This window comes from Chenopodium album, chromosome 26 (genome assembly GCF_948465745.1).
Source record: "Chenopodium album chromosome 26, dcCheAlbu1.1, whole genome shotgun sequence".
In the NCBI taxonomy this organism is placed as follows: domain Eukaryota; kingdom Viridiplantae; phylum Streptophyta; class Magnoliopsida; order Caryophyllales; family Amaranthaceae; genus Chenopodium; species Chenopodium album.
Window position 1 is genome coordinate 4,401,594 of NC_137859.1, and position 14,344 is coordinate 4,415,937.

Below are 14,344 nucleotides of genomic sequence, written 5' to 3' on the forward strand. Positions count from 1 at the left end.
ATGTGGTCATGTGGTACGGAGTATAAAGGTGGGTGGATGTAAAAATGTGAATAAACCAGAAACATATAGACTTCAATAGTGCAATATCATGAAGATAATGAGTTAGAACATTAATAAAAATCATACCACACTAAATCAAACCAAACTAAATTAGACCATGAATTAAAAAAATTAGGATCATAACTTCTCAAAATCAAAGGAGTTACAAGGGCTACCATCCTCATTTAACTCTTATTTTTATCCCCAAATGGAACGATGAACGAGGGTCGTAAAATGCCTTACACAAGCGTTCAATCTTTGCCACTAGGCCAAACATCCGTGGTTCATTTTAGCTCATTAGATAGAAGCCGCAAAAAAAAAAACCAAATAACACTACCAAGACGGCAAGACCAACTCAAACCTCTTTCACTCTGTCTTCTTCTTCTTCTTCTTCTTCAATGGCTATGAGTGTAAAGCAACTAGTCAGGCCATACATGGCGTATGCAACCACAATCCGATGTCGGACCCACCAATTCCTGCTTTCGGGTCAATCTAAGGTTGCATTTTTCCACTGCCCCACTTCTCAAAAAACCCTTCTTCGTCTTCCAAATTTGTTGGAATTTTCTGGGAAATCACCTGTAATTTCTTCAACTCCTCTTCAATGTAACAACTCTCGTCGTAGATTGAGTTTCACAACTCGGGCTTCAGCTCCTCATAATGTTAATGATCCTGGATCCATTGACTCCACTTTGATGCAATCTATGGAAACCAAGGTCTTTATTTTTATTTATTTATTTATTTATTTTGTCACTGATTAATTTTTTCTGATTATATTATAAGATATTTATGGTTATTATTGAAATTGATGATTGATTTGAGGTGGGTTTTATTTTAATTTTGATACCCTTTTGAATTTTGGAAAATTTCATCGATTTTATGCTCAAACTGTTCAATTGCGAGGCTCTTATTGTTTATTCAGAACTGTTTGGGATAATATCTTACCTAATCAACACCATTTTTTTGATTAATTCTTTCTGAATTTCGAATTATCAGTGATTGGCTGAGAATTTTAGCGTTTTGACTATCAGTGATTGCCAATATGCCATAGTTGGGATTAATGCTATGATTATGCAACTTAAGGAATAAGGAAGTCTAACAGCATTAGTTTTGAGCACTTTGCTATTCTTTACTGTTTATTATCGTGTTTTCGATGTCTACCGGACTCTCATAGCTCGGTGCTCGTTTAATTTGCACTGGTATATGGTAGCTGCCTCTACTGCAATATTTGTTGTCTGATATTGTTGGTTTTCATTGTTTAAACAGATTAGAGATGAGCTGAAAGCTGAGTCTGTTGCTGTAAAAGATGCTTACGGTGATGGTCGGCATGTCAGGTAATTTGCTTATGCTTTTTCAAAGTTGAATTTTTGAGGTATCAAAGGATTAATGAAAGTAGTATCTCTGCAATTGGAGGTTAAGGATCCTTAAGGTTTTTGTTAGATTTCGGGAAAACTCCTCAAATTGGAGTGTGTATATCAGTTTTGATAATAGTGTTATTACCTTAGATAAGGACCACGCCTTGGACAAGAGTGCTGGACTAGCGTTGAATACTTCTTTGTATTTAGGGAGAAGGGGTATGATATAGTGTTGACATGTTTGGATTGTTCATTTGTTCCAATGGCAAGTATGCATATATCTGCCATTTCCTTCGGACCTCACTCATAAGTCGTAAAAATATGTCAAGTACATTCCATTAACTGCCCAGATATTGCTCCATTGTGGGACTCTATAAAGTGATCATTCTGTATGTCATCTTTGAATCATTGGCATGCTATTTTCCAAGGATAAGGGTGTATGTCATCTGTGGCTTGTGTTTCTGAACTTTCATGCTAGTTATATACCTGCACTGGTACGGTGTATTGTAATTGGAGGGTTACTATATCAGTCTAGCTTTCTGAGTATTAAGAGATAAATAGGGAGACTCTAGGTATCTATCTCATGAAGGAAAACAAACAATGAGGTGCTTGAATGATTTAGTAGATAAGCTTTGGACGAAAACAGTGCTTGAATGAAAACAGATGATGGGAAGGCTCCATGTATTTAAATAGAATGCTCAAGGAAAACTGAAGCCAAACTACAAAAGAGTGGCCTCAAAATTATGTCTAGCCTGTGCTTTGGTGACTTATCCTGCATTTGCAGAGAACTTCCAATACTACCTAGAGTCCTGTCATGCGTTACTATGTTGTCTCAACTCTTCCCTTCGAATGCCAGACCAGAGCCGGACATTTTCTCATACTGACCTTCCATTTGTAAGGTAGGATTTAGAAAATATTCCTTCTAAGGGGGAGGAGGAATGACCAGCATATGAACAAGGCTGTCACTCAAACCCTCTAATTGAAATTATGTTTGCGGGGAACCCCCCTTAAATTTTGTTTGAAATAGAGGTAACAAGAAGTGCCATACACAAATCCAAAACTCTACGCTTCTTATCCCACTTCTCATGTTATGAAACTCTAAACATAATTAGTTTATAACCTTTTTGCTGTTGCCTGATCTCATGAATTAAGTTAGTGAAACATGGTGCCCAGTGCCTGCAAGTTTCTCATTTAGGTGAAGTTAGATGTGACTAGTGTGTTCTGGATGGAATAACTCTAAAGAATGATCGAGCTTTTTCTAAAACAAAACGTCAGGCTATAGACCGACCATTCTGGGCCTAATCTTTTTAGTGTTCCCATATAATCTTTTTGGACATAAGCTTTTCATATTGTTACTGCTATGAAAAAACTACACTAGGAAACCAATGCATGCTCATGTTTACTTACAGAGTTTTTATGCCTTTTTCATGACAGCATCGATGTTGTATCCTCGGCATTCGAGGGAAAAACAGCTGTGAATAGGCAGAGAATGGTGTACAAGGCTATATGGGAAGAGCTTCAAACCACTGTGCATGCAGTTGACCAGATGATTACTAGAACACCCAGTGAAGCAGCTTCCAACAAGGGAGAAAGTCTCTAGAATGTTAAATAACAACTCATTGCTCGGTTTTGATTATTTTAGCTGGATTAAATCGGCTTGGTGGGGGTTTTATAGTTTTATCTATGATTGTTAATGTTCTACATTTCTTCGGGCTTTCTACCCTGGAAATAAACTACATTAATTTTCTCCAGTTTCTGAAATAATGCTTTGAATGTCTAGAATTTGTTTGTTCAAGAGGCAGCTGGAATCTTTATTAAGTATCTCCTCCAAATGAACATTTGCAGAAACTTAAGACAACAAAAACTTTTGTGATAAAAAGAGAATAAAAGCACATTCAGATTAAACTCACAACAGCAGCAGCATTACATCCTCTCAGCTCCATAGGGAGCACTTTTGTGTGTATTGTTCCAGATGGATAGCTTCCACACACGATTTATATGACGATTCGAAGCCTACGCTATTTCCGATTTTCCATCATTTAAAAGAGTTCTAATGTACCCTATTGTCCTTATATGCACACCGCACACATTTAAGTTTAACCATTGATAAACATGATACTTAACCACTACCACACTGCTGATAAATACAACATGAATATTACTGTATCAGTGTGCTTTGGTACTGATATAAACCTAATAAGAGAGTGTAAAAATCATGAGAAATAACAGATAAACGATCTAAAAAGTAAACAACTTTTTAATAAGTCAAATACAACATATTGACGATATTGTACTAAGATTAGGGAAGTACTGATTATTCATGACCTTCGTGAAAAAGCTGCAACAGTAACAAAGATATACATCACCAAGGAAAAACGAAGCAAACACATTTCTTTCCCAGTCCTTTATAGTATAAAACTTAACAGTTAAATGAGCAAAAGAATGCAAAAGCGATTAGGAAATGTCTGATAAGGGATGATAGGTTGGCCAGCCTCTCATCTCGAGCTTGATCCCAAGTCGTAAACTGCAACAAAAGGCATTAAGACACTTCCAATCCAGAGTTTCCCATCTCTCTCTTCGACTTCACTCACAGCTTTCACAACCTTCCCTGGACTATCCTCCAAGATCTGTACGATTTCACCTTCAGGGTTATACTTCACAATGATTCCGTGAGGCCAGCCTCCAATGAAGACCATGAACTGATACTTTGCTTTGATTGGGAGCTTGAGCGAGAAATCCCGTAATCTTGGGGTTGCTGCCAACAAGTGGTTTGTCCAGCTGCGACGACAGTGCAATGCCACCCAAAAGTCACCGTCTTTGTTGGTCCTAATGTTGTCAGGAAATCCTGGTAGAATCGCAAATACTTCTGAGGTTCCAGCCTTTTCTCCTTTCAACCAATATCTGCTTAGCCTGTTGGCCATGTCATACAAATCAAGGGTGTTATCATGGATTCATGCAAGAGATTAGCTAATTTAAGTTCAATTCCAGCTCCGCCTTGTTAAGGGCATCAGAAAAAAAAAAAAAAAAATGGAAGTATAGGCTGTCAAAGTAAAATACTTCATATGGCAAATACAAAAAGTTTCATGAATTGTGATAAATTAAAGATGGGTCGAACTTCTTATTATTCATGTCATTTACTCCAATTAGTGGAGGAGATGCTTTCAATCCAGCTATATGGAGCTAATAAAAGAGTAAGAAGTCGGACATTCATAAGACCAAAGAACATTGTATTCATATTTGAGAGGAAACAATACTACACCTGCCAACAGAACCTTCGCAGAAGAGAAAGAAAGATCCATCCTTGCTCAATGTAATACCATTAGGGAATTGGATGTTCTTCAGGAGAACAGTCGTTTCTTTTGTCACTGGATCATACTTCAAGACCCTCCCACCATCCTCCCCAGAGAAAACCAACTGCATGAAATGTCTGATACCAAAGCATTTATGTCAGTGCACAAGTAAAATGTTGCCCATAGTGAGCTCAAGGACAAAAACCAATACAAATGGATCAACGAACTCAATACACACAAAAATTATAGCAAATGATGTAAAATATACACATGAATATCTCGATGTATTTGAGATTCACAAGAGTGGTGTAGATGGCATTGAGCAGTCCACACTACCTAATGACCCAACTATAAACTCAAGATCCCATGTAACCCAACCCGAAAATTCATGTGATTAATGTTGATTAATATATACAGTATATAAGCTACTTAACAACATGCCCAGACCTACTCAACTGACTCATCACCCATATAAAATCTTTATCTGAAATCATACTTGATTCGAAGGTTATTTTTTGCCACCTATAAACTATAACTAAGCACATCACCTATTATTTGAGGGGAATTAGTAACTTACCTTCTCTGATACTGAGCGCTACTATCAGTGAAATACACATTTCCATCATCATCAATATCCAAGTCATTTGTAAATGTTAAAGGTACCCCTTCTGCTTCAGTTGCAAGGGATGTTGCCACACCTCCTTCTGGCCCTACCTTCATTAATCCGAAATATGCATCTGCAATGTATAGTTCACCAGTCTTCTTGTTGAACCTAAGGCCCAGTGGTCTGCCACATATATGCTCGTTCTTTATGTAACCTAACGGATTTTGCTGAGGTTCACATACCGACCTGATTTTCAAGACAGCAATTTAGAACATGTTGTAAATGCATCGCCGCCAGCACAGAAGTAGGACTTGTATAGGTTAGATGCTTTTCAATTATTCAAATAACATACAAGAAGACTCCTCTGAATATAAAACTGCAAACTGTATTCATCAGGGCTACGTGTTTCATAACAATAAAAATTGACAAACACAAGTTTTCCTCTTAAAGAAGTTGAGTAATAAGGAATCACAACTATACAATCAATCACCAATTATCAATTTTGATAGAGTCAAAAGAAATGGTTCGATCCTCTTATTTATTACTCATATCTTATAAGGCGTTATACTATCAACTGACAAATGTGACAATCAGAACAAAACAGTAATTAGAGTCTTTTCATCTTGGAACCTCTTATTTTTACTTCTATCATTTCCCTTCTAAAGATAGTAACATTGCATCATTTAACAATGTACAAGCAGCCTCGAATCTCTTTCACATTCATTCAGCACACTACACAGCATCTTTGAGGATATATGATTTTGATCATTCTCCCCAAACCTAGACAAGATAGCTTCAATCATCACTCAATTCCCGCGATGTGCACATTAGACTAGGTTTGATAAGCTAAGCCGTGTTATATATGCTGCATCTCATTCATTCTTCTCAGCTAACACATGTCTAGTTGCTCACCATAATATACAGCCTATTCCACAATCCATCTACCTATCTAGGTAGCTAACTTCTTACATGATTGTGATAATTAACACTCTTTCTTATATTAACTACCTATCAACTACCATTAATATTATCTGACCACTTAATTAACTTTATCGTTGTAATATAGTTGTCACTTATCCTCTGTAATGCCATACTTATTACGTAGTACTTCGTATTTATTAGTTCGAAAATCCCTACAGGGATGTATAATTAGTCCAGTAACATGCTACTTAATATATTAACATATCAATATCATTAATCAATTCATTGATAAGTGATAGCTCAACCAAAACTTTTTGAGTCATCAATGAGTTCCCATTGGCTTAATACCAGTAATTTATGTACTAATTTAATCATTCTTTTGTCACCATATATCTTACCAAATTTTTTTTTTTTTTTTTAAAAGTAATTATTTATATAGCATTGCAAACCAACATGTAGTTTACCAATTAAACTAATAGTCAATATACATAATCATTAATCAAATGCAGTTTATTCAAAGTCATCATTCATGTACTTATTATGACCAAGAATAGTAGAATAATCAAAATGAATATAATTTCAATAAGCAAAGTTACAATCAACTAAAACTTTAATTTTATACAACTGAAATAGTCTATTAGTCACTTAACCACGACTGACTTACCAATAACTTCATTGTTCAAAAAATAAAAATAATTCTTTGACTATAATTTTATTTTAAAAACAAAGGATAACTTTTATCATATTGGAACGACTTATTTTACTCCCTCGGTTTCACGTTAAATGCAACAATTTGACCGATACTTTCACCCCCTTAATAATTAATACATCGACTTCTAAATTCTAATACCGTCTTATACAAGAATGTACGTCAACAATTTACACAACACAAAACAATGTCACAATTCATAAGATAGTAATAAATTTAATACAGTAATAATAATCAGAAACAAAAACAACCCAAAAATAAAAATTAAAAAAAATCTAACCGATTAGCAGAAGTAAAGGCGAAATTGGTCCAATTGGTGCCATCCCAAAAGAGAATACGACCATCAGCAATACCAGTATACGGGCCACGACCATTCGGGTCAAAAACAAGGCTTTCGGGTCCTTGAATCCGACCCAATAAATTAATATCCGAATTCTGCAACAAATTCAGTGAATCTTTGTTTGTTGGAATTTCGGATTTATCAGGTAATTTAACTTCAACAGAAACAAAATTTGGAAACCCGGAAATTGAACTGTGGTTAAATGGGTCAAGCCCACAATACAGTGCTAGTGCTAGTAGTATCCAGCCCAATACAATTCGGGTGCCCATTTTTGGTGGAGAGGTACTTTTCTTGGGGCAGGGGAAAAAAGGAAAAAGTTTCAAGAAATTTTGTGATTGTGAAAATTTTGTGATTGTGAATTTTGTGATGAGTTAAGTTTGTTTCTTCTCTTGTAGAATTTCACAAGAGTGGTAGGTGGGAAGCAGAAAGTTTATGAAGTTGTGTTTTATACACACTACCTTTTCAAGGCCGTTTATCTAGTCCGATGCACGAGTTTATTTATATATATTTAAAAATTAGATTTCGGAGTGTTTGGTACGAGGGAATAGGGATAGGATGATTTTTATTTGTGTTAGATAAAAATTATAGTAAGGGATAAAATTTATGGTACTCGTAGATTGTACTTCATCGGTCCTATTAAATTGCCTCACTTTCTTTTTTAGTATTGTCTTGAGTCTGTTTTAATTTTTTTTTTACTACGGTGTATTGTAATTTATTTGTTCCTAATTAAATATATGCATTATATGAAATTGATATATTGTTACCTTTAGTTGAAGGACAATAAGGATCATAGAAGGAAGACCCTATGACTGTATGTGAGAGGTTAGTTTTTAATTATTTGAATGGAGAGCACAAGATGGAAATAAAATCCAATAAAAAAATTTTGAATATAGCGAAACAATTCAAGTATGGTGTAATTGTTGTACTAGTGACATTAAACCATATGTATGAATGGACACTTTGTCCGCTAATTAATGAAGGCTTTCTCGTTTTTCCCAAAAAAAAAAAAAAAGTCATTGGCTCATTCGATCTAGCAACACTCAGAGTCGCTCGTTCTAAGAGGCCGAAGAGGCGGAGAGAAATAAATCAAATAATAAAACACGAGAAAAAATTAACAAGAATGATGCATATAATTTTGAAATGGGCAAGTGATGCATTTATGTACGAACATGTCCAATTGTCCATCGCTACCAGCCTGCAATTATGGGAATAAACAAATTTGTTGAGTATTCCAAAATGGGCCGGATCCAATTTGAATGGGGCTTTTAGCTCATTTAGGGTTTATGGGTCTAAATAACCGATGACTTCTAATTACAAATTGTTATTGGGCTAGGTTGAACGAATTTGCGCTAGCTAAAGAGTAAAGCTCATGCTCAATGAGTTGCCCACAACATCTAAGGAAGATAATTGTCCATGAAAATTGGATACCAAACTTACTAGATCTAAATATGAAAATCGACTACCATATTAACCCACTACATCGAATTGTGAAAATCAGCAATCATATTAACTTACTAGATCTAAAATATGAAAATGGGTTACCATATTAACTTATTACTATATATATCGAAAAATATGAAACTCGGCCATCATATTAGCTTATTAGATCTAAATGCACATTATACGTGTTTTAAATTTAAAAATATGTGACCAAAAAGTGTTTTAAATGGTCACCAAACACCTCAAAAGTTCCCCCAAGAGATTAAATTACATCAACTAGTAAAATGATCCCGATATATAGAGTATTATTAGTAATAAACTAATAATCTAATCATTAGCCATTTAGCCTATCACTAAATTGTGAGATATTTAGGGCCTGTTCTCGTTGATTAAACTGAGCTGAACTGAACTGAACTGAGCTGAGCTGAGCTGACTGAACTGAACTGAAATGAATATTTTATAAGAGAAGAAAATTAGGAGCTGAACTGAACTGAACTAAACTAAATTTGAACGTAAGAAAACAAATCCTTAGATTAGGTGGATTGAAGTTTCACAAGTCATTATGATGTAGATATAAACACATAGTCACATAGATGTATACCTCGGATGCTGGACAAAGGTTTGATAAAGTGGCCCATGATATATAAGTGGAGTGGCAAGACATGAAAAAAATGGTCGTATACTTTTTAAGAGGGTCAAATAGCAAATTAATGGAAGAACAACTGTTGAGCACAGAGGAAGGCCAATTTGTTTTAGGCATTACTAATGGACAAATGGTTGCTATTGTTTCAAACATTATTGTGCTCATGCTTCTGGATTTTGCATCATGCAACCATTTTTACTTGTAAACTGTACACCACACTAAGACCAGTATATACTACTTTCTTTGTTCCATAATACTTTCTCTGTTCCATAATAATCGACACAATTACTTTGAGTATATAATATGTAAAGTATACTAATGCGCGATCATGTAAAATATAGTTTAGTATAAATTGCTTCCATTTAACAAAAGTGAGAATTGACCAAAAATCTCAATCTCACATCCACTGAAATTAACCTTAATCGTTACAGTACGTCACCCAAGCAACCCACATTTATTTCATATAAAAATATAAGATTAAGAGGATTCGAACACCTAACCACTTATAATAAAGTTAGCTATTTAACCATCTTAGCCCAATTCAAGCATGCTATAAATATGAAAAAGAAATGTACATGAGTGTAAACCATGTGATTTAATTATTAAAAAAAACACATTCAATAATGTCGATTTTACATTTCAAAATCCTAAAAAGAAATAAAAAAAAAAAACCAATTGCACGATTACAAAAGTAAAGTTTTTAATCAAAATGTGCAATTATAGTGAGATGTGGGAGGTATTAATATACATTTTCATATCACTTGGTCAAACTTGCGTGCTGACAAGTGTGTCCGGTCAAACCGTGTTAGCTATTTCTGAATGAAGGGAAGCGATGAGTTAAATAAAACCTAATCTTACTAAGTTTCATCAGATCCAATACAACCTCAACAATTAATGTAGCTCATTCGCAAGTAATTATAACTCATAAACATTTAACCCCCTCGAATTGAAGGCAAAAGCAATTTGAAGTATCGAAACATTAATGCTTGACAATTCAATATGGCTAAGAGGCTAAGATTAATTGCCCTCAGCCACATAGGTCATACACATGTATGTGACAGTATGACAATCTTATCATATATTGATACATGTAGAAAACATTAGCCAAATTCACCGAAATTAGGACCTGTTCTCTTCAGCTTAATTTCAGTTCATTTCAGTTCCTAATTTCTTTTGCTCATAAATTATTCAGCTCTATTCAGTTCAGTTCAGTTCAGTTCAATAAATCAGAACAGGCCCTTAGTTCATTATGATTAATCTAATTAATAGCCAATTAAGTCATACATGACATAACACCCATGATTGATAATTAAGCCTGTCAGTGAGGAGCACGAAAATTGAGCTGTCATGCCTAAATCTACTTTGTACGTAATAGCCAATTGAACCATAAATGATATAACTGAACAGCCAAAATTGATGGTTAAGCTTGTTGGTGAAGAGTATGAAGATTGAGTGGAAATAAAAAGAGCAGAAGAAAAAAGAAAATTATTGACAGGTGATTGTGGCCGTGAACCCGTGTATGTAAATTATACGGCTATATAACTTTAAGGAAAAACTAAACTTATTTATATATTGATGAGTTAGTATAATGACATCATTTCTGAAAACGGTTAACTTGAGATGAAAACGCGTGAAACTCTTGTTACTTGACTTTTTAACGAGTGACACTGGACACGGGGTAATACAAGTATGATCGAAAAGACAGCATTCAATCTTGATATGAAATCAAGATTATGGGTCTACCATTAAACTACTTATAAACATGAATAATAGATTTTCCTAAGCTAAGTAGGTGTAACATCAATCAAAGTAGGGCGCTATAGCAAAGCACCTGAAAACTTTTCATAGCCCCTGCTAATAATTTAATTTCTGAGTTAAAAAAGAATGAATGTATCAGTATATGTTGACTACATACCTATGACATCAGTCAAGATAATTAATTTAAGAATCCTTTTTTTTTTTTTTTTTTCAAATTATTTGTTAACATGCCCTAAATTTGTTTGTTATAAATCGCACATCCCTAAAACATTCTAAAAGCAATTAATAAAATTTGGGAGAGAGAAGAATAAAGAGTTTTGTTTTTGTGTGATAGTGAAGCTCAAAATGTCACTTCAATTTCACTCCACTCATTCTTTCAATCATCATATCATCCATGAATGCCAGACCGTCCAATACAATCCCATTTTGTCTCTTTCCTTTTTTCCTTTTTTTTTTTTTAACTTATTACCTATACTGCTATACATGTATACGGAGTATCTCTATACTCCCTTCGTCCTCTTTTGATGTGCCTATTTCTAAAAACCACGATAATGAAAGAGAATTGAGAGAATAAGGGAATATTATATGAGAAAAAAAAATAAAAAATGTTGTATAGGAATAATAAAAAGTACATTAGAGAATTTATATGGAAAATATGAAAAGTAAATAATGATTATGTGTTATTTTTGTAAACATGCACGCACAACATTTTGGAACGCCAAAAAATAATTATAGGCACATCAAAAAGGGATGGAAGGAGTAACAATTTATAATTTTACTACATATACACAAGTACTAAAAAAAGAAAAAAAAAAAAAGAAGTGTTACTTTGTTAATTATGTGCGTATATATTAGTGTTTGAGTTTTAACTAAGTGATTATTACACTAGATTCATTTCAATGTGTATATTTAAAATGTCTCAATTTTTTTATATACACGTATGCTAATGGTTATAATGAGCCATTAGGCTAGTACTCCCTCCGTCCCTAAATTACATTCCTTCTTTCTATTTTTGGTATTCCAAAATTACATTCCTCCTTTCTATTTTTGGTGAGTTTTTTTTAGTAAATCAACTCTCTTTTTCTATTTTATATTTAATGCTTTCTCACTCATCCTTACCTAATCTCACTCATAATCCTTATGCCAAATTACAATGAATATAATTGGTTAAAAATTTTCAATTAGGAGCATGTGATTGGTCCTTTTTTTTTTTGCAAAGAATTGATAACATGTCATGAGTAATAACTACTCTATCTTTGTACTTCCCATTGCATTAACTAATTATTGTTATTTTTCTTATTCTTCCCTCCTTAATTCCCGTGTAAATTTCCAAAGAGGAATGTAATTTAGGGACGGAGGGAGTACAAATTACAAATGAGGTTATAATGAGCCATTAGAGTAATGATCTCATTGGTATATTTTCATAATGAGGTTCATACAATTTATCACAATAAGTCGTACTAGGGCCTATTCACATTTATTGAACTGAGCTGAACTGAACTGATTGGAGCTGAACTAAACTGAACTGAATAGAGCTGAAATGAATATTTTATGAGAGAAGGATATTAGGAACTTAACTGATTGGAGTTGGGGTCTGTTCTCTTCATCTTAGTTTCAGTTCAGCTCAGCTCAGCTCAGTTCAGTTCAGTTCCTAATTTCCTTCTCTCATAAAAATTCAGTTCAGTTCAATTCATTTCAGGAAATGAGATCCAATTGAACAAGAATTTCATAAGAAGTTTTAAAACATTTATTTTGTGATCAAGTGGACAATTATCTTCATTCCTTTTGTTGAAATCTACTATTGCCACTGACGACTGAAAATGGTAATATATTTACACACTCTATAATGACAGGTTTATAATTTTAGTTAATTTGGCCTAAAAATACACCAAATATGGCCCAGCCATAGACAACTTGCTAAGTTTGTCTTACTACTAATTTAAGGTAAAGTTTGGTGTTTCATTTTCAATTAACTCATTATTTCAAAAGAATTGAAAATGTTAGCTAAACTTTTGTCAAAAAAAAAAAAAAAAAAAAAAAAGAGCTAAACTTATTGATATGATGAAATGATGAGCTTAACTTATGACCAACTATTTCTAGTAATAATTGAATAAATATCTTCATACATCAAAATAATTTCCAACCTCTAAAATTCATGGTAATAGTTGAATAAAATTCTTGAAAAAAATAATAAAAATTGGTAGATTATTACAAATTAAATTTGCAATTGATAAGTACATATATATAGTGGCATATATATACGGCCATTTTTTCCTTTACTTGTTGACTATGACAATTACAAAAATGGTGGAGATAGTAAACCTGAAAATATTCACTAAAACCAAATTAAAAGACCCAATTTATGTTGGCGTCACACTAGCACTAGTTGCCAATTGTCAATAAGCCCTTGATGATCATATCCTCTAGTTAAGACCTAAGGGTCCATTTTATTTGGCCACCTTACCAAATTAAATTAATTGACCCCATTTTTTCAGCTAGTATTAACACGCTACCTTCACTTTCCTAATTCCTCCTGTAGTTTCATACCTTTTGCTTATAATTATTCCACCCCCACCAACTTCTATTTCCCATTATACAAATGTTCAAGGGTGATACAATTATCAATAAATTGTGTACTCTAATACAGAAATGTCTTAATTAGATGACACGGATTTACAATAATTTATATATTGTATTGAAATGTCTTAGTTAGGGTCTGTTCTGTTCCCTTATTTTCACTTATTTCAGTCGTAATAAGTTCATATAAGTTCAGTTAAGTTCAGATCAGGTTTAATAAGTTCCGATAAGGGTTACCCAAGTACAAATTACAACTAAAATAAAGTTTTAATAAGGTCTAATAAGTTCAAATAAGTTCAGATAAGTTAAGATAAGTTCAGATCAGTAAAAATCAGGTGAATAGAACACACCCTTGATCTAAATTTCATTTATCCATATATTCTTATTAAAAACTTAATTTGTAGATTGTAAATTGAACTTGATTAGGTACGTAGCTTCTCATTATTAACCCAGGTTTGAGCTTATAGTTCTTGAATTCGTTTGATCTCGACTTGTTAATCATATTCTACTATTAATCTTAATAAAATAAGTAAAAATAAGGTAAACAGATTAAAGCAAATGTTAATTAAGCGGCAAAGACTAGAGTCATAACCAAAAATATAGAAAGTTACTTCATTAATTATAACATACTTAATTTTTTATGCTAGAATAGTGGAGCTCTAATTGGTGCG

At 33.5% G+C, this 14,344-nt stretch overlaps 2 protein-coding genes across 2 annotated transcripts; one reads left to right on the top strand and one right to left on the bottom strand.

Moving 5' to 3' along the window:
• Positions 1 to 318: 318 nt before the first annotated feature.
• Positions 319 to 3,192, top strand: LOC145617906 (protein BOLA4, chloroplastic/mitochondrial-like). Its single transcript, XM_081672669.1, has 3 exons — positions 319 to 752; positions 1,303 to 1,370; positions 2,826 to 3,192. Exons 1-3 carry the CDS (start codon positions 438 to 440, stop codon positions 2,989 to 2,991), a joined length of 549 nt encoding a protein of 182 aa, XP_081528795.1. The 5' UTR covers positions 319 to 437; the 3' UTR covers positions 2,992 to 3,192.
• Positions 3,193 to 3,699: 507 nt separating this feature from the next.
• LOC145616588 (protein STRICTOSIDINE SYNTHASE-LIKE 3-like) lies at positions 3,700 to 7,731 on the bottom strand. Its single transcript, XM_081671340.1, has 4 exons — positions 7,196 to 7,731; positions 5,259 to 5,531; positions 4,651 to 4,818; positions 3,700 to 4,301 (listed from the first exon to the last, which is right to left on the bottom strand). Exons 1-4 carry the CDS (start codon positions 7,522 to 7,524, stop codon positions 3,887 to 3,889), a joined length of 1,185 nt encoding a protein of 394 aa, XP_081527466.1. The 5' UTR covers positions 7,525 to 7,731; the 3' UTR covers positions 3,700 to 3,886.
• Positions 7,732 to 14,344: the final 6,613 nt, after the last annotated feature.

Excerpts from the sequence above, each read along its gene's own strand:
- LOC145617906 (XM_081672669.1), top strand. The coding sequence starts at position 438 with ATGGCTATGAGTGTAAAGCAACTAGTCAGGCCATACATGGCGTATGCA. Across the intron at positions 753-1,302 it reads TGCAATCTATGGAAACCAAG|ATTAGAGATGAGCTGAAAGC; the intron begins GTCTTTATTTTT and ends TTGTTTAAACAG. Across the intron at positions 1,371-2,825 it reads GGTGATGGTCGGCATGTCAG|CATCGATGTTGTATCCTCGG; the intron begins GTAATTTGCTTA and ends TTTTCATGACAG.
- LOC145616588 (XM_081671340.1), bottom strand. The coding sequence starts at position 7,524 with ATGGGCACCCGAATTGTATTGGGCTGGATACTACTAGCACTAGCACTG. Across the intron at positions 5,532-7,195 it reads GCCTTTACTTCTGCTAATCG|GTCGGTATGTGAACCTCAGC; the intron begins GTTAGATTTTTT and ends CTTGAAAATCAG. Across the intron at positions 4,302-4,650 it reads TGCGAAGGTTCTGTTGGCAG|GCTAAGCAGATATTGGTTGA; the intron begins GTGTAGTATTGT and ends CATGGCCAACAG.